General features: G+C 44.4%; 1 protein-coding gene across 1 annotated transcript; it reads left to right on the top strand.

The window, feature by feature from the left end:
* The first annotated feature begins 2043 nt into the window (after window positions 1-2043).
* Window positions 2044-16973, top strand: CRYAB (crystallin alpha B). Its single transcript, XM_068240945.1, has 3 exons — window positions 2044-2314; window positions 15455-15577; window positions 16622-16973. Exons 1-3 carry the CDS (start codon window positions 2120-2122, stop codon window positions 16823-16825), a joined length of 522 nt encoding a protein of 173 aa, XP_068097046.1. The 5' UTR covers window positions 2044-2119; the 3' UTR covers window positions 16826-16973.
* The last annotated feature ends 1505 nt before the right edge of the window (window positions 16974-18478 follow it).

Below are 18478 nucleotides of genomic sequence, written 5' to 3'. Positions count from 1 at the left end.
AGTAACACAGCATTTCAGCAAAAGAACATCATACCAACAGTAAAATATGGTGGTGGTAGTGTGATGGTCTGGGGTTGTTTTGCTGCGTCAGGACCTGGAAGGCTTGCTGTGATAGATGGAACCATGAATTCTACTGTCTACCAAAAAATCCTGAAGGAGAATGTCCGGCCATCTGTTCGTCAACTCAAGCTGAAGCGATCTTGGGTGCTGCAGCAGGACAATGACCCAAAACACACCAGCAAATCCACCTGTGAATGGCTGAAGAAAAACAAAATGAAGACTTTGGAGTGGCCTAGTCAAAGTCCTGACTTGAATCCTATTGAGATGTTGTGGTATGACCTTAAAAAGGCGGTTCATGCTAGAAAACCCTCAAATAAAGCTGAATTACAACAATTCTGCAAAGATGAGTGGGCCAAAATTCCTCCAGAGCGCTGTAAAAGACTCGTTGCAAGTTATCGCTAACGCTTGATTGCAGTTATTGTTGCTAAGGATGGCCCAACCAGTTATTAGGTTCAGGGGGCACACAGGGCAATGTAGGTTTTGAGTTTTTTTTCACACTAAATAATAAAAACCATCATTTAAAACTGCATTTTGTGTTCAACTCTGTTATCTTTGACTAATAGTTAACGGTTTTTGATGAACAGAAACATTTAAGTGTGACAAACATGCAAAAGAGTAAGAAATCAGGAAGGGGGCAAATAGTTTTTCACACCACTGTAAATTAAATTAAAATAGTTTAGTCCCTCCTTCTCCCCCTTCCCTGCCCCCCATTGTTACCAAAATAAAAATACTTTAAAAAAAGTGACAGCTTAAAAAAAAATAAAAAATAAACGGTTAAGTTAGGGACACAGCATTTTTACTATGTACTGTATGTCATGAGGGTATATTACTGTTATTTTTGCAAATAAGGGCTTGTAATTATTCACCAAGCACAAAAATAAAAACAGAAAAAATACACTTTTATTTCAAAAATAATATTTTGTCGCTATACATTGTACTAGGGATCTAATTTAAAGGTTGTATTATCCGGGACAAATTGGCAAATAACATGTGAGGGTTTTATTTACAGTAGCATTGTTGATTTTAAAACAATAGCGGATGGAATTAGAGAAATAGTAGCAAGGTATAGGTCATTTCGGTGTGATAAAGTAAAAGTTATTCACAAATGAAAGGGAGGAGAGATGACAGCCAGGTGAAAATTGCTCTAGTCCATTAGGGTATAAAAAACCCTTGGTGGGGAAGTGGTTAAAAATAACTATTTCCAATATCTCCAAAGCCCGTCATTCCCCCACCTGCCCGTTTCTTGTGCCATTGTACACCCCCTCTTGATGGATTTTCAGTTCCCTTCCCTAGTACCAATTTCAAGTTTGCTTAGATAGCCCTTTATTTTTTGAGTCAAGTACCATAAAGTGTCTTGAAGTGGAGTCATGATGCAAACAATTTTCTCCCAAGAGCAGGCCTTCACCACAAATGATTTCCACGTTTAAAAACAAAAACGTTTTAAGTGAGTTCTTTTAGAATACAGTCATTTACAAAATGCACAACATAATATCCAGGGGGAGGGGAAATCAGGCATTATATCTTTCACCGAAGGGCACATAAAGGTCTCCAGCCCACTTAATATAATATAAACCCACAGAAGGGAGGGGGGGCAGTGCTGAGATATTCAGGACTGCGATGCAATGAATAAGCTACTCTGTCTGCAGCAAGCTGGGATCTCACTATCATCTGTGAGATCTGAGAATGAACTCATCTCTTGTCATATTACAGAACGGTAGCTGAAATGATCCTCCTGTCTGTTAATCCAACGTGCAAAGCACCGAGAGGGAAAGAGAACACAGACATAATCAGCACCTAGTCCTGCTGATCCAATGGGTTACAGGCTGAATAGAGGATGTGCCAGTGCTTATATCCTACATCTATCTACTGAATGGGAGCAGGCAAGCATGGTGGCATAATTAAGCCATCTGACAACTCTTTTCCAGAAAGTTCAATGTTGGGGTGCCAGGGAGGAGCCCAAGGTTGCCCACTCTGTATATAAGACCATTTAGATCATTGGGTTCCAACAGTGAACAGCTCTATCTCTCTCTGATAGCTAAACTTCGGAAGCTTGAAGATTATGGATGTAACTATCCAACATCCGTGGTTCCGCCGCCACTTTTACTCTTTCTTTGGACCAAACAGGATCTTTGAACAGAGTTTTGGGGAGCACCTCCAAGAAGCTGATCTCTTCCCATCTTCTCTGCTTTCCCCTTTCTACTTCAAATATCCCTTCCTCAGACTCCCTGCCTGGATTGAGAGTGGCTTGTCAGAGGTAATCCCCACCTGTGTACTTGACGTGTTATGTGTGCGCTCCATGTATGTGAACTTACTCGCTTAACAAACATACTACAGTTGTTGGAATGACTGGTGTGGATTCAGAACATTTTATTATGAATTATTTCACACTGTTTTTCATTTTATCTATATAAAAATTGTAAGCATACCAACCAAATGAAAATGACTAAAAATAAGGTAACACAAATAATGGTGGTTAGATTAATCAGGAATAAATTCAGTTTGTGTTCTGTTGCTTATAGAAAATGTGAGAAATGGGTATAGGGAAATAATTCATGAAATGAGATGAGTTTTGTGAGTCAGCCCCTGGTCAATAAAACTGTACTTGCTAGAAAGGAAATAAAGCAATAGTACTTTGCAGATCAGCAGATGACCATATTTTCAAATTAATATAAAATTAAGTTTGAATCTCTTTCAAGTAAAAAGCATTTGTGTTTATTCATCATGTTCATGTATTAAAAACTGTATGGTGAAAGCAAATGTTCTAAATACATTTTAGCTCTCAGGAATTGGACAGCATAAGACAGCAGTGTACAGAAAAGAGTTCTGCTGTTTCACATATTGCAAACCTGATTGCACACATACAACATGGTAACCCATAGCAACCACCTGTAAATGCTTTGACAGTTTTAAAATGGTGACTATTGATAGCGGTAGCTACAGCTGCTAGTAGCTCTTACATTTTGATGTGCTGTGTGGAATATAAAGCAGAGATTGTGCAATAACTTACTTGACCTTGAAGTTAATAATATTTCAACTATACTGAGTCCACTGCCACTCTTAGTTTCTAATAATCCAGTTTTGAATAAAATATGTTTATTTTGCATATGTTTTATGCTTTAAGGGTAAGAGCTGGTCCACACTAGGTCCGGAAACGTATCCGTGGCTGCGTTTTTCAAACCTGATGAAAAACGGAGTCCCGGATACTAATGTTTAAAATAGCAGCCAGCCTCACCCAAGTAAAAAACGGATCCGTCTGCGTTTGCGGGGACCCGTTTTCAAAACCTGAACGGAAGGTCCGGACCTGCTGCATTTTCACGCAATGGATCAGGACCACGGATACACGCAGGGGTAGTGAAAAGCAATGTGAAAACGCAACTCCAGCTCCACAGGCAAAAAACTGATGTGAAAACGGATAGCCTGAGCTTTATGATTGGCCCAAAAAAATCCTTCCACTCCTTCCTAATGATAGAGACGTTTTCTGTCAGGGAAAAACTGAACGGAAACTGATGCAAAACTGATGCACCTTCATCAGTTTGCAGTACGGAGGTACTTCCCCTAATCTTCCCCTGATCCGGACTGCAGTGTCCGTCCTGCAACTGTGTCTAGTGTGGACCTAGCCTTACTTGAACTTAAATTAAATTTCACAGAAGCCAATTCATAGATATTAAAGCCTTTCCTGATAACACATTCACCTTGTTTTAGTCCTGTGTCCACTCTGGGAAACACTGCTGAGCAATCCCACAGCCTTAAATCACTTACCACATGGAATCCCATATCAGTGTGTGTGGATCACATTACATCATATTGCCCAGTGGATATAACCTTACACCGCATGTCAACACTTCCTAAAATATTACCAGGGGTCACTTGCTTGGACAGATCACATAGAGGGCAGAAATGTTACGTTATTATGTAGTCACTTTTACTTTCAAGTCTGTTTATTTACAGTGTAAAAGCATTACATGGTCACCACTGCTGCCATCACTATAGGGGGGGGGGGGGGGCTCGGCACCTGAATTCTACTACTGTATTCAGCAACTGAGGTTACTACAGGGGTGCCTGGTGTGAACCACTGCCTTCTTCATATATTATTTTCATTTGTTTTACAGAGAATACAGGAAGGGGAAGCCAGCTTTTCTTGGTGGCATACTGGTGTGATCCAGCAAACTCAGATTAGATTTTTCTTTTAGGATTTCAGTTTAGAATATTTGACCCTCAACTTGGCCACTCGGGGGGCCCCTAGCTGTAAGGGAGCCCCAACTACTACTTCATTCCCTCCAATAAAAGGGTTCATCCTCCAGATCAGGTGTTTTTGTTGCTACACTTGCTATAGGTTTGGAGATCATGATGGCCACACTAGTCTTTTGACCGTTGCAAGATGGGCCCCAGGCTGTGAGGGTCACCAAGGAAAGCAAGGGAAAGGGTGTGAACACTGCTGGGCCCCATCAAAGTTTTGCTGGGGGGGCATGATTTGTAGTTACTCCACTGAGAAGACTGTAGTCTCATAGGTCCCACTATCAGCCCCGGATTTACATTACATGAGCCTACACGCACAGATGTCCTGGCACCCTAGTCTTGCTCCTCCATGAATCTACAAACTCACGCCAAACTGCACCGCAGGTGTGTGGGCTGTCCCAACTGTTACTTCTCCTTTACTTCCCTTGCCTGGCGTGGGTAGCTACATGTGCCATTTAGTATTAGGTAGCCAGAGGTACCCTCAGTATTAAGTAGCTAGAGGTGACCCAAAGTATTAGGTAGCTAGGGTTCCCCAGTTGAAGGGAGCTCTCAGCAGTGTAATACTGAGAGTCAGGTGAGTAGCCTCTCATTTACACTCTCATCAGGACTCTGCATAGGGAAGGAGGGAGGGAGGCACTCAGGGAGGGGAGTGAGCCACCTTTCCATCATCAGGCGCCTATATGCATGTGCCTATAGTGCCTTATGGTATATCCGGCCCTGCCCACTATGTTCCAATAAAACCCGTTTGAAGGCTGCTGCAGTCTTTTATGTTTCATAAATCCTGTTCAGGCTGGCTGGATAGCTCACAGCTCCACTGGAGATGCTTGGTGATCTCGGGAGATGGCTTAGTAAATCAGGCCTATAGAGTGTTCAATGTCAGACTCAGCTCATTAGCACAGGTGGAGTGACCTTTCTCTCACAGATCAGGATTTGGTGATTAGGGTGGAGCAGGTGCATGAGCCAAACAATATGTGGACCAGCACCAGACTAGGCCTAGAAGGCAGGACAACGACTTTCAGTTCTGTGAATAAAAATATATTTGTACGCTTAAGCCGAGGTATTTATGTACTGTCACCACTTGTCCTACAAGAGTCTTCAGCATTGGTTCTTCATGTACTGTAATTACTGTTGTAATTAACTCAGTCTTAAAGAGGAACTGTAGAGAAAATAACATAATGAATAAAATTGCTTATTTTTAACAATATTCATTTATAGATGATTTAGTCAGTGTTTGCCCATTGCAAAATCTCTCCTCGCCCCGATTTACATTCTGAAATTTATCACAGGTGGTGACATGTTTAGTTCTATCAGGTGATCTGTACAAGATGTTCGTTACTGAGAGTTCTATGCACAGAGGGAGATATTGCTTGCTTGGCAGTTGGCTGTTATTTCCCCCAATGCACTGAGGTTCACTGACAGCAAACTGTCAGGACCATGGTCATGACATCATACTGTGGGAAGGGTTTCACCACAATATCAGCCATACAGACTGTAATGAACAGTGGTATCTCTGCTGACCAGAGTGAGTTCAATCAGGACTGTCTGTGATACAAAATGAGTAACAGTTCAAAAGAGCACAATAGTCAGTACTTTAATCAGAATGTGACCACTAGTGTTTTTGTGCACAGTAACTCAGGAGTACTCCTGGATGATAGCCCTTGGCTGTAGGGACTATCACCAGTATCAGAGTGGTCGTACAGGCAGGGTCGGTAACAGGTCGGTCAGGTCGCGGTACAGAATCGTGAGACAAATACTATGTGAGAACAGGCTGAGTTTGGCAACAATCAGATGGGCGAAAGTACAGAATCGGAAGGCTAAGACAGAGTCGAGGTCCGGCCGAGGTCGGCAGTACACATACAGGCAGAGTACAGAATCGATAGGCAGAAGGATGGTCAGAAGTTCAGGCAAGGTTCATACACAATAAGGCATACAATGATAATAATATGAGTATTATAATTACAGCTATCAATAATAATATTTCTAGCTATGTGTGCATCCCCGGGGTCCTGCCGGATCAAAACACACTGGGAACTAATTAAGGTCTGAGAGCTTAACCGCAAAGTTTCAGCAATAGCAGACAATGATCCACTGACAGCCCGGGACTTAAATACCAAAGGTAATACCCATGGCCCCGCCCACTCGCCCCAGCCAATCAGAGGCGAGAATCAGACCAGAGTTGTCAGCTGACCGGCTGGTCAGCTGACTCGCCTCCTCAATGCATAAAGGTCCTGTCTCCGGGTACGCGCGTGTGCTCTTCTGTCCTGATGTACCCTGGAGAGACCTGACCTGCTGGGAAAAGATGACAAGGAGGCAGCGGCGGAATCCGCCGTGACGTCAGACGCGGGAGCGGCGGTTGCGCCGCTCTTCACTGCAGAGGTAACTTTTACATTACTGACACAGACCCATTTGTTGACCTTTTTGAGAAAAGGTAACGATTTCTTGTGGGAAGGGAGTATCAGCTACTGGTTGGGAAGAAGCTCGGTCCAGGATAAAAGTTCCTCAACCCTCCTGGCGGTCTATTAAAAACCGCCAGGGGGCAACGCAGCAGTTTTTATTTATTTATTTATTTTTTTTTGTAGCCCAGGGCTCGCTACATGATATCCGCTGTGCAGCGGCATCCCCCCACCCGCTTCGATCGCCTCCGGCGATCTCCGATCAGGAAATCCCGGGCGACGGGGGGGGATGACGTCACCGACGTCGTGACATCATTGGGAGTCCCGATCCGCCCCTCAGCGCTGCCTGGCACTGATTGGCCAGGCAGCGCACGGGGTCGGGGGGCGACGCGGGCCGCCAATTGGCGGCGATCGGAGTGCACACGCAACTAGCAAAGTGCTAGCTGCGTGTTGCAAAAAAAAATTTATGCAAATCGGCCCAGCAGGGCCTGAGAAATCCTCCTGCGCGGCTTACCCCGAACTACGTTCCGGGTTACCACCAGGAAGGTTAAAGTGAATCTGAAGTGAAAATAAACTTATCATATAATGAATTGTATGTGTAGTACAAAAGAAGAAATACAACATTAGTAGTAAAGGAAAGATTCTCATATTGTTTTCAATACAGGAAGAGTAAATAAAAAAACTTCAGTTGTTATCTATGCAAAAGAGATTCTCTGGGCTCTCTGGCCCAACTTGGGTCAGAGACAGAGCTATTTTCTGAAGCACTTATACATCAAAGAAACAGTGAAAAACAGCTTCAGATAAGGTTTTACTGCAGGGGAGTTCAAATGGTCATTAGCGCTGCTCTTTTTTATAGTTTAAAATACAGAGTGTTGTTTGTAATTTCAAATATAACAGAATGATGCAATGTTATAAAAAAAGCTATATAACTTAAAATAAAAATAGACCCTTTTCTTTGCTATTAATGTTCTGTTAATTCTCTGTTCTACACATTCATTATATCACAAGTTTCTTTTTGCTTCAGTGTCACTTTAAGATCGATGCAAAGAGAGTATGAAACATACTTTCTAACTCATGATTACCCAATACTAATAATTTTTATATATAATATGATCAGAGCATGGAAAACACGCAATATCAATATTGAAAAGGCAGTCCAAAATAAACTGACATTACAGGTTAAAAATGGTGGGCTATACAGTATAAGTGTCTAGCTCCAGCACTGAGATCTGCCTCCTGCAGATGCTATCATGGAGGCTCAGCCCTGCATCTTTTGAAGACTAACCTTCAGTTTTGGATGGATTGACCTCATTTTAAGGTGGATCTCTGGCCAAAGCAAACTTTCTCTGGTCAGAATGGGAAACGGTTCTGTGCCCTTCTGGGGATTCCCTTTCATTTTATTATATCCCCATGACATTTGGTAACTCGGCGAAAAGAGAACTGAACTCCAGAATTTTATAGATGCCACCAAAAGATGGAGATAAATGCCACAGAGGGCTCCAGATCCCCCTGCAACAATCTTGCCAACAGGGACACAGACAGCACAGACTTGCTAAGTCCTGTATAGCGTTCTATCTATAGCTTGTTTATAATTTCAACCTTAAAGTGAACCCGAGGTGAGAGTGATATGGAGGCTGCCATATTTATTTCCTTTTAAACAATACTAATTGCCTGGCAGTCTTGCTGATCTATTTGGCTGCAGTAGTTAACTGAATTACATCAGAAACAAGCATGCAGCTAATCTTGTCAGATCTGACAATATTGTCAGAAACACCCAACCCGCTGCATGCTTGTTCAGGGTCTATGGTTGAAAGTATTAGAGGCAGAGGACCAGCAGGGCAGCCAGGCAACTGGTATTGCTTAACCCTCCTGGCGGTCTAATGAATTCCGCCAGGAGGCAGCGCAGCAGTTTTTTTTTTTTAAATCATGTAGCGAGCCCAGGGCTCGCTACATGATAGCCGCTACTCAGCGGCATCCCCCCGCCCGCTTCGATCAGGAAATCCCGGAGGGCCATGGCGACGGGGCGGGATATTGGGAGTCCCGATCCACCCCTCAGCTCTGCCTGGCACTGGTGGGCCAGGCAGCGCACGGGGTCTGTGGGGGCGCGACGGATAGTGGCGATCGAGCGCGGGGCGGCGGTGATCAGGGTACTGACGCAGCTAGCAAAGTGCTAGCTGCGTGCAGCAAAAAAAGAATTAAGCAAATCGGCCCAGTAGGGCCTGAGAAAACCTCCTGCGCGGCTTACCCCGAACTACGTTCGGGGTTACCGCGAGGAAGGTTAACCCATTCGCGTTCCGTCGTTTTCACTTGAGCAATGTTCACCTCCCATTGATTAGCCTATAACTTTATCACTACTTATCACAATGAACTGATCTATATCTTGTTTTTTCCGCCACCAATTAGGCTTTCTTTGGGGGGTACATTTTGCTAAGAGCCACTTTACTGTAAATGCATTTTAACAGGAAGAATAAGAAAAAAACTGAAAAAAATCATTATTTCTCAGTTTTCAGCCATTATAGTTTTAAAATAATACATGCCTCCATAATTAAAACTCACGTATTGTATTTGCCCATATGTCCCGGTTATTACACCGTTAAAATTATGTCCCTATCACAATGTATGGCGACAATATTTTATTTGGAAATAAAGGTGCATTTTTTCCGTTTTGCATCTATCACTATTTACAAGTTTAAAATAAAAAAAATATAGAAATATTTCATCTTTAAATTGATATTTAAAAAGTTTAGACCCTTAGGTAAATATTTACATGTTGTTGTTTTTTTATTGTAATGGTTTTTTTTTTATATTAAACATTTTATTTGGGTATTTTTGGGAGGGTGGGATGTAAACCATAGTTTTATAATGTAATTGTGTGTTGATTTTAATTATTTTTACTTTTAGTTGTAGTTTTACTTTTTGGCCACAAGATGGCGGCCATGAGTTTGTTTACATGACGTCACCGAGAGAGGCTGTCGCTTTTTCTGCGGGGGAGAGGAATCAGTGATCGGGCACCATAGCCCGATTCACTGATTGCCTGGCTAACAAACCGCGGGCCGGGAGCACGCGTGCACGCGCGCAATCGGCCGCAGGAGCGGTAGTGTGCATGGTTCCTGGACGTAGTTTCTACGTCCAGGAACCAAAATAGGTTAAAAGGAAATAAATATGGCAGCCTCCATATTATTCTTACCTCGGTTTCCACTGTAGTGAGAGGCAATTTGAAAGGCTGCCTTTTTCCTATTAAACTATGTCAATTTTCTGGCTGACTTGCTGATCCTTTGTCTCTAGTAAGCTCAGCCACAGACCCAGAACATATATGAACATCAGGTGCTCTGACTGAAGTCTGACTGCACTACCTGCATGCTTGTTTCAGGGTGTGATTCAGACATTACTGAAGCCAAAGAGATCAGCTGGACAGCCAGGCAATTGGCATCGTTTAACGTGAAATAAATATGGCAAGTATATATACCTCTCACTATAGAATCCCTTTAATAAACATTAAGAGTTACACATCAAGCTTATTATTAAACCCCCACATAATGTTATTTCCATTTTATACGAACACCACCATGAAGTGCATTGTAGGTAATCTCCTCATTACTTTGTACAGCAGGAGGCAGCAATTAGGAGTACTGGCCATCACTGCATTATCTGCTGATACTATACAAACAAAAAAAAACGAACATGAAAATCCAGCATTCCTGACCCCACACAGAGTTCTCTGCTTATGTGCAATATTCACATGTAGACACACATTGTCCCACTTTACTACCGAAATAATACTGTGCAATATTTTTCCCCATTTCTGGATGGCTTTTAGCAGTTCTGACTGCTTTCCCTGCTATGGAGGTGGATCAGTCAGCTCTGCATTGCAGAAGGGAACCATGGGAACAGTACTTCTTTATCAGAGGAAAATAATAACTAGGCAATATTAATTCAAACTGTCCAATCACTGTCACCTCTGACAGGGCCTGGCCTGTGGTGTCAGTAGCCGACAGGCATTACATCGTCATGTGAATAAATGCACTCAGTTAGGGTGAGTGTCATTTCGTTTCCAGGGCCTGATTTGTGCTCTTTACCGCCCAAGGCCACTGTAACCAGCTGCCCTTTTTGGTATAGGTAACGAGATGACCCCTCCCCCCTTCCCTCCAGTATAGGTAGCCTGATGGCTCCCTTAATCCCTCCTTTTCCCACCCACTTTCAGTATAGGTAGCCAGCTCCTTCACACCGCAGCAGCCATCAGGCTAACTCATTTCTCCACTTGTCTCCAGTGCAGAAGCTTCCTCTTACTTTCCCTCTGGATGGTGTAATGGTTAAGGGCTCTGCCTCTGACACAGGAGACCTGGGTTCGAATCTCGGCTCTGCCTGTTCGGTAAGCCAGCACCTATTCAGTAGGAGACCTTTGGCAAGTCTCCCTAACACTGCTACTGCCAATAGAGCGCGCCCTAGTGGCTGCTGCTCTGCTCTGGCGCTTTGAGTCTGCCAGGAGAAAAGCGCGATATATATGTTATTTGTCTTGTCTTGACTTGTCTCTCCAATGCTGCCCAAGTCCATAGTCGTCGGCCACAATGCAAATGTGCACAGAGAGCAAGGTGGCCACTGCACAGGCCGCTGGCAACAGAGTACCTCAGTCAGGCGCTCGCCTGATCTCCCGGCATTGCAGCATTTGCAAACTTGCACCAGTATAGCCTGCAGCTTTGGTTCCCTTGCTCCTGTGGTTCCCTAGGCCATGGTCTAGAAGGCCTTTCCCTAAATCCGGCCCTGTTCGTGTCTATAGAGGCAGAAATAGTCATGAATATGGTTATGCAATAGTTACTATTCATCTGCTGCATACCACTGAATCAGGTACGGATCTAGGCCAAGTTGCCCCAAGTTGCGCCTGGGGCAAGGTCAGGTTTTGGCGCCTAAACTGCCATTCCCCATCCAAATTTTTCCCGCCTTTTTAAGAATTCAACAAACTGCGCCTGGGGCAAGAGACCCGCTTGCCCCCCCCCCTCCTAGATCCGTCCCTGCACTGAATTCTTGTTCTTTTACCTTGCAGTCTACACAAAGATAGCCATTCACATTGCTGATGTGTTCATAACAAAACATTAGTAGTTATATAACTCCACAACAATACCATTTGTATAACTAAGTCATGTATTATCAGCATAGCACTGAAAGGACAAAACCTGTCTCTAAAATTTGGGCTGTAAGTTTACAATAAAATAGCTAAGCACTCAGTTATCTAGCATTATCTATTTAATCCATTAGGGCTGGAACCCACAGGAGCGCTTTTGGCAGCGTTTTGGCAGCACTGCCATACGCTAGCAGTTTGCCAAAACGCTGGGCTAATGTTAATGGATGGGGCAACTTCCACAGGAGCGTTTGCGTTTCCCAGAAACGCAAACGCAGGACCTGCAGCATTTTGGGAGCGTTAGCGCTTCAATGTAAAGTATTGAAACGCTAGCAGAAACGCTCAGCAAAACCTAAACTGAGCGGTTTTGCTAGCGTTTTGCGGTTCAGCACACTGTAACAAAATTAAAAATAATTAACAGGACCAATCAGGATAAAAACGCAAAACGCTACGCAACCGCTGAGCAAACAAATACAATGTTGCAAAACGCGACCGAAAACGCGCATGAATCCGCTTGCAAACCGCTCAGACAAAACGCTAGCGGTTGCGTTTTGCGTTTGCTGATTTCAGTGGGTTCCAGGCCTTAGAAAAGTTTAGTTGTTGCCTCTGACCACCACTTATTTCAAACTATGAACTTGCTGTTCTGACCTTTGAATTTCCTGAAATAGACAAATTAGCCTGCTGTGCCCTTCACTCTTTATCTCATTATTGTTCATTACATTTTAAAAACACAGGGATAAATTAATAGCATTTCTCTAGCCAGAATGGCATGGATTAATTAAACAGGAACCGGGTGCAAGAGGTATATGAAGGCTGCTATATTTATTTCCTTTTAAACAATACCAGTTGCCTGGCAGTCCTGCTGACCTCTTTGGCTGCAGTAGCATCTGAATCCCACTCCTGTAACAAGAATGCAGCTAATGTTTTCAGACTTTAGTCAGAAACACCTGATCTGCTGCATGCTTGTTCAGGGTCTGTGGCTAAAAGTATTAGAGGCAGCGGGTCAGCAGGATAGCCAGGCAACTTGCAATAAGTGTCAGCCTCCATATCCTTTTCATTTCAGGTTCCTTATAAAAGTGGAATCTGGTGATCTACATCATGTTTCTTACATGTCATGAGGTCTTAGTACTATGTACCTCTTTTATAGTCATTGGCTCTGTTACCTTCCAACTTGGATTTTTTTAGAGTTCAGAATGAGAACCAGAATCATTTATATTCGCCAAGCATAGATAGGGTGTGCTCAGAATTGGGTTTAGCACTTACAGGACTCAAAGAAGGAGAAAGGACACACAATATACAGCAGTGTAAGCAAAATACATAAAAGGGCAACTGTGGTGAGAGTTATACGGAGGCTGCCATATTTATTTCCTTTTAAACAATACCAGTTGCCTGGCTGTCCTGCTGGGGACAGAAGTTTCTGAATTACACCAGAAACAAGCATGCAGCTAATCTTGTCACATCTGACAATAATGTCAGAAACACCTGATCTGCTGTATGCTTGTTCAGAGTCTATGGCTAAAAGTATTAGAGGCAGAGGATCAGCAGGATAGCCAGGCAACTGGTATTGCTTAAAAGGAAATAAATATGGCAGCCTCCATTGCCCTCTTGCTACAGTTGTTCTTTTAGGGCCTGAGCCCACTAACGCAGTTGTATCCGCTTCTGTCCACTTTTCAGCATCTGTAACATTGATGTGTAACTGAAAAGCGGACACAACTGCATTAGTGGTCTCAGGCCCTAAGAGTCAGTGACTCAGTAGACAGTTTATCAATAACAACATCCAGCAAACCCTAAGGGGAGGCAAGAGGGGAGGGACCACTGGGGGGGGGGGGTTGGGGGTTGGAGCGAGTTCAAGAGGTTGACATCCGAAGGGAATGCCTTGCGGTCCTGGTGGAGATGACCTGAAACCTCCGCCTAATGGGAGCGGACTGAAGGAGCAGTGACCTGGGTGTGAGGGACTGTTAGCAATCCTCAATGCTCTAGAGCGCAGTCCCCATCCGCCTTAGGGATATTGTCAGGCCCGTTCCTAGGGCCGTGCAGCCCGTGCGGGCGCCCTGGGCGCCGAAGGAGTTGTGGGCGCTGTAATGGAGGGGGGAGTCAGCCACGGGGAGGGCAGCCCGACCTCTCCCTCCCTTCCTTTCCGCGGTCCGCCCTCCGTGCTCCCCCCTCCGAGTGTGACTGCAGGGAAGCGCTGTGTAGGGAGGGCAACTCACCTCCCTGGTTCCAATCGCCGCCGGTCTCCTCTTCTCTTCATAGCCGCTGATACACATGCTGCTTCCTGTTTAGCCGGAAGCAGCGTGTGTATCAGCGGCTGTGAGGTGAAGACAGAAGAGGAGACAGGCGGCGATTGGAACCAGGGAGGTGAGTTGCCCTCCCTACACAGCGCTTCCCGACTGCAATCACACTCGGAGGAGGGAGCACAGAGGGCGGCCTGCGGAGAGGAAGGGAGGGAGAGGTCGGGCTGCCCTCCCCGCGGCTGACTCCCCCCTCCATACTGGGGGGAAGCTACCTATCTAACCTATACTGGGGGGGCACCTACCTAATCTAACATATACTGGTGGGCACCTACCTAATCTAACCACACTGGGGGGGCACCTACCTAATCAAACCTATACTGGGGGGCACCTACCTAATCTAACCACACTGGGGGGCACCTACCTAATCTAACCTATAGGGGGGGGGGGGGCACATACCTAATCTACCCACACTGGGGGGCACCTACCTAATCTAACCTATACTGGAGGGCCCCTACCTATCTAACCTATACTGGGGGGCACCTACCTAATCTAACCTATACTGGGGGGCACCTACCTAATCTAACCACACTGGGGGGCACCTACCTAATCTAACCACACTGGGGGGAACCTACCTAATCTAACCTATACTGGGGGGCACCTACCTAATCTATACTGGGGGGCACCTACCTAATCTAACCACACTGGGGGGCACCTACCTAATCTAACCTGTACTGGAGGGCCCCTACCTCTCTAACCTGTATTGGGGGCACCTACCTAGCCTATACTGGTGGCAACTATACTGGCTACCTATATTGGAGGCACCTACCTAACTAACCTATACTGGGGGCACCTACCTATCTAACCTAGGCTGGGGGCAACTATTCTGACTCCCTATATTAGAGGCACCCACCTAGCTAACCTGTACTGGGGGCACCTACCTATCTAACCTATACCGGGGGCACCTGCCTATCTAACCTTTACTGGGGCAACTATACCGGCTACCTATACTGGAGGCACCTACCTGGCTAACCTATACTGGGGGCAACTATACTGGGGCACCTATGCCTGGCTACCTATACTATGCCTAGCTTCTGGGGGGACCTATAGCTGGCTACTTATACTCAGTGCAACTAGAACCTGGCCCCGCGGGGGGGGGGGGGGGGGGGGGTGGGGTGGGGTGGAGGGTACGCAATTTTAACCCTCGCCCTGGGTGCATTTTAGCCTAGAAACTGCCCTGGATATTGCTACTCCTAATGAAACAATTAAAAATAAGGTGAAACTCTGGCCTGTATGAATACGCTTTCCTAATTACGTTTCAATATAAATGAATTTGACTTAAATTTAGCCTTATTTACTGGCACTTGATGGTTGTAAACAGATATCCAAAGCTTAATTCCAATATGTTTTTTCCACTTTAGGTGAGACTAGAGAAGGATAAATTCTGTGTTAACCTTGATGTGAAACATTTCTCCCCTGAAGAACTTAAAGTGAAAGTGTCAGGAGACTACATTGAAATCCATGGAAAGCACGAGGAGCGCCAGGTAAATATTCTATATGATTGCAGGACTGCTCTCTTGGCTGCTCACAAGCTGTTAATGGTATATTAGACCATAGTTCCATTCCCTCACCACTTCTGCCTTCTGCCTTTTCTTTCACCATGATCAGGTAAGGGCTAAAGCAGACAGTATGAGGGTGACTGTTTCTAACCTACCGTATATACTCGCATATAGGACAAATTTTTTAGCACAAAAAATGTGTTGAAAAGTCACCCCGTCGGCCTATATGTGAGTCACCAACTTATTAAGTTGGTGTCTCTGGTGAGGAGTTGACCAGGCTGACCATATGAAATGCAACAACCAACCCCTGTTGTCAGGAGGCGCTGCATCTCCTACCCCTGGCTTATATGTGAGTCAATCATTGTGTTCTAATTTCTGGTGTAAAGGTTGGGGGGTCGGCTTATATGCGAGTCAGCTTATATCCGAGTATATACAGTACTCACAACATATGTATTTGGTGTATAGCTTAGCTGCTGTGTCGCTGCACTCCTCTCTCTCAAGAATACAGAATCGAGAGATCTACATAGCACATATCATTTAAAATGGCTTATCTTGTATAAATACATTCAAATGCTGAGCTGCTCCACAGTGTTTATAACAGACACTGTCAAGACTGTGAAGTTCAGAGCTTCCTGCTAGCCACTAAGCTAATGCAAGTGTGTAAAATAAGCAACAAATGCTCCAGTGTGTAGCCAATTACTCATGCAGGGAGAGGAGATCATTGGGTCATCTGTACTAAAAACAATGACCACACAGAGTACAGAAGAGCAATTTGGCCTTCTGGACAGTTGTGGAATATCAAATTTAGCATTAGAGACCTCTAGTGGTGAGCTGTCTTGGATACCAATAAACAATACTCCAAGTAGGTGCAGAATCAGTGGCTCCAAAAGGCAGACATTTGTCAGAGTAGGTTCAGAATTTTATTTAGGGTTCTACGTGTCCAGGATAGAGTATATGATTTGTTCTTACAATGTATGAAATACATTTAAAAAAAATGATAAAACCAATTAGTGGTGTTTTTATTCTCAGGATGACCATGGCTATGTTACCAGAGACTTCCAGAGAAGATATAAAATCCCATCTGATGTTGATCCCATCGCCATCACCTCATCCTTGTCTCCAGATGGAGTGCTGACTGTGTGTGGACCCAGGAAGCTGGCCGATGTTCCTGAACGCTCTATCCCCGTCACCCGTGAAGAGAAGGCAGCCATTGGCGCTGCACCCAAGAAGTAGATTCTCTCAGCTGTTCCACACAGAGAAGATACCTTTCCACCCTGCCAGAGAGAGTGCGCGCGTACTACACTGCTACATGTATTTATTTGTGCTGTCCTGTGACCAAATCCAATTACTAATGCAAATAAAAGCAAGGAGAAGCATCTTTCATCGTGTTACAACTGCCTTGTGTTGTACCAAACATGGTTAGTTCATTCAAAACTCATATTTCATTTTGGGTGAAAGCAAGAATAATGAACCACCAGAGTCCTATACATCTTCAAGTGTCTTTAGGCTCAGTTCCCACTTGTCTTAAATGTTAAAGAGAAACCGTGACCAAGAATTGAACTTCATCCCAGTCAGTAGCTGATACCCCCTTTTACATGAGAAATCTATTCCTTTTCACAGACTGATCATCTGGGGGCTCTGTATTGCTGATATTGTGGTGAAACTCTGAGGACCATGGTCTTGGCAGTTTCCTGTCTGTGAACCTCGTTGCATTGTGGGTAATAGCTGTTTACAGCTGTTTCCAACTGCCAAAAAACCAAGCAGCAGCTACATCACCTGCCAGCAGTAAAAATTTCACCATGTGATAAATGTCAGAATGTAAATCAGGGATTTAAAAGATTTTAAATGAGCCAACACTGACTAAATTATTTATACATAATTATTGTAAAAATGAAGCACTTTTTTATTACATTATTTTCACTGGAGTTCCTCTTTAAAAATATGCTCAGCTTCCAGCTTTTTCAGCTTTTTTGAAAAAAAATGGGATCTGAACTTGCTGCATTTTTCAGGAGCTGATGGGCGCTATTGAATCCTATGAGAACAGACAGTGTCTGTTCTCACTAGGCTGATCGCCGCATCAGTTTCAATTAACGTGTTCGATTGTTACCATGCAAAAACATATGTATCCCGCGGTTGTGTTGCTGAGGACTCCTGCTCGGTCCTGGTAAACAGATTGGTGCCAGAAAGAAGCATGGGGATCCCCATGGAAAAGCAACAAGGAGGATTTTTATTGGTTCATGGTGGACCAATGAAAACTCTCCCTGTTGCTAGGGATAATTGGTCTACTGTAAGGGCCTGTTTCCACTACACGCAGATTCTGTATGCAGAAAACTGACTCCAATGAATGTCTATGGGCCTGTTTCCACTGAACGCGATTTTTCTGATGCAGATGTCCCATAGGCATTTATTGGAGTCAGTTTTCTGCATGCAGAATCTGCGTGTAGTGGAAACAGGCCCTAAACCTATGGGGAGCTCCATGCTCCTGCCAGTCTCCAGTCTGTGAGATTCCGGACAGAATGGAGGCATCAGCAGTGGCAGAATCGGGGGGCACGTGAGTATTGGTGATTGCTATCGAAGCGGACTAATGGAAGGAGCAGATGGAAAACGGATGGTGTGGACATGCAACTGAGCGAAGTGCTTACCATACTGTTTTGCATCCACTGCAACTGGGAACCAAACCTTACCCTGCTGTCTACAGAAATGTTTACAATTCATTGCTTCTATTGCATTTCTATTGAATAAGTGCTTCTGAAAAAGTAACAGGAGATGTAAAAAAAAGTGTGGGTGGGATGGAAGTCTGGCAGAGAATGGCTTCTGCTGGTGCCTTTGAGATATATTACAAGACTCAAAGAGTATTTCTCTTTTAAGCCTCATCTACACGTGTAG

This window comes from Hyperolius riggenbachi, chromosome 6 (assembly GCF_040937935.1).
Source record: "Hyperolius riggenbachi isolate aHypRig1 chromosome 6, aHypRig1.pri, whole genome shotgun sequence".
Classification (NCBI taxonomy): Eukaryota; Metazoa; Chordata; class Amphibia; order Anura; family Hyperoliidae; genus Hyperolius; species Hyperolius riggenbachi.
The sequence above is the reverse complement of the archived record's forward strand: the minus strand, read 5'-3'. Positions and strand labels throughout refer to the sequence as shown.

Coding starts and splice junctions, on each gene's coding strand:
- CRYAB (XM_068240945.1), top strand. CDS start 2,120: ATGGATGTAACTATCCAACATCCGTGGTTCCGCCGCCACTTTTACTCT. Junction 2,315..15,454: donor TTGAGAGTGGCTTGTCAGAG/GTAATCCCCACC, acceptor TTTCCACTTTAG/GTGAGACTAGAGAAGGATAA. Junction 15,578..16,621: donor GAAAGCACGAGGAGCGCCAG/GTAAATATTCTA, acceptor TTTTATTCTCAG/GATGACCATGGCTATGTTAC.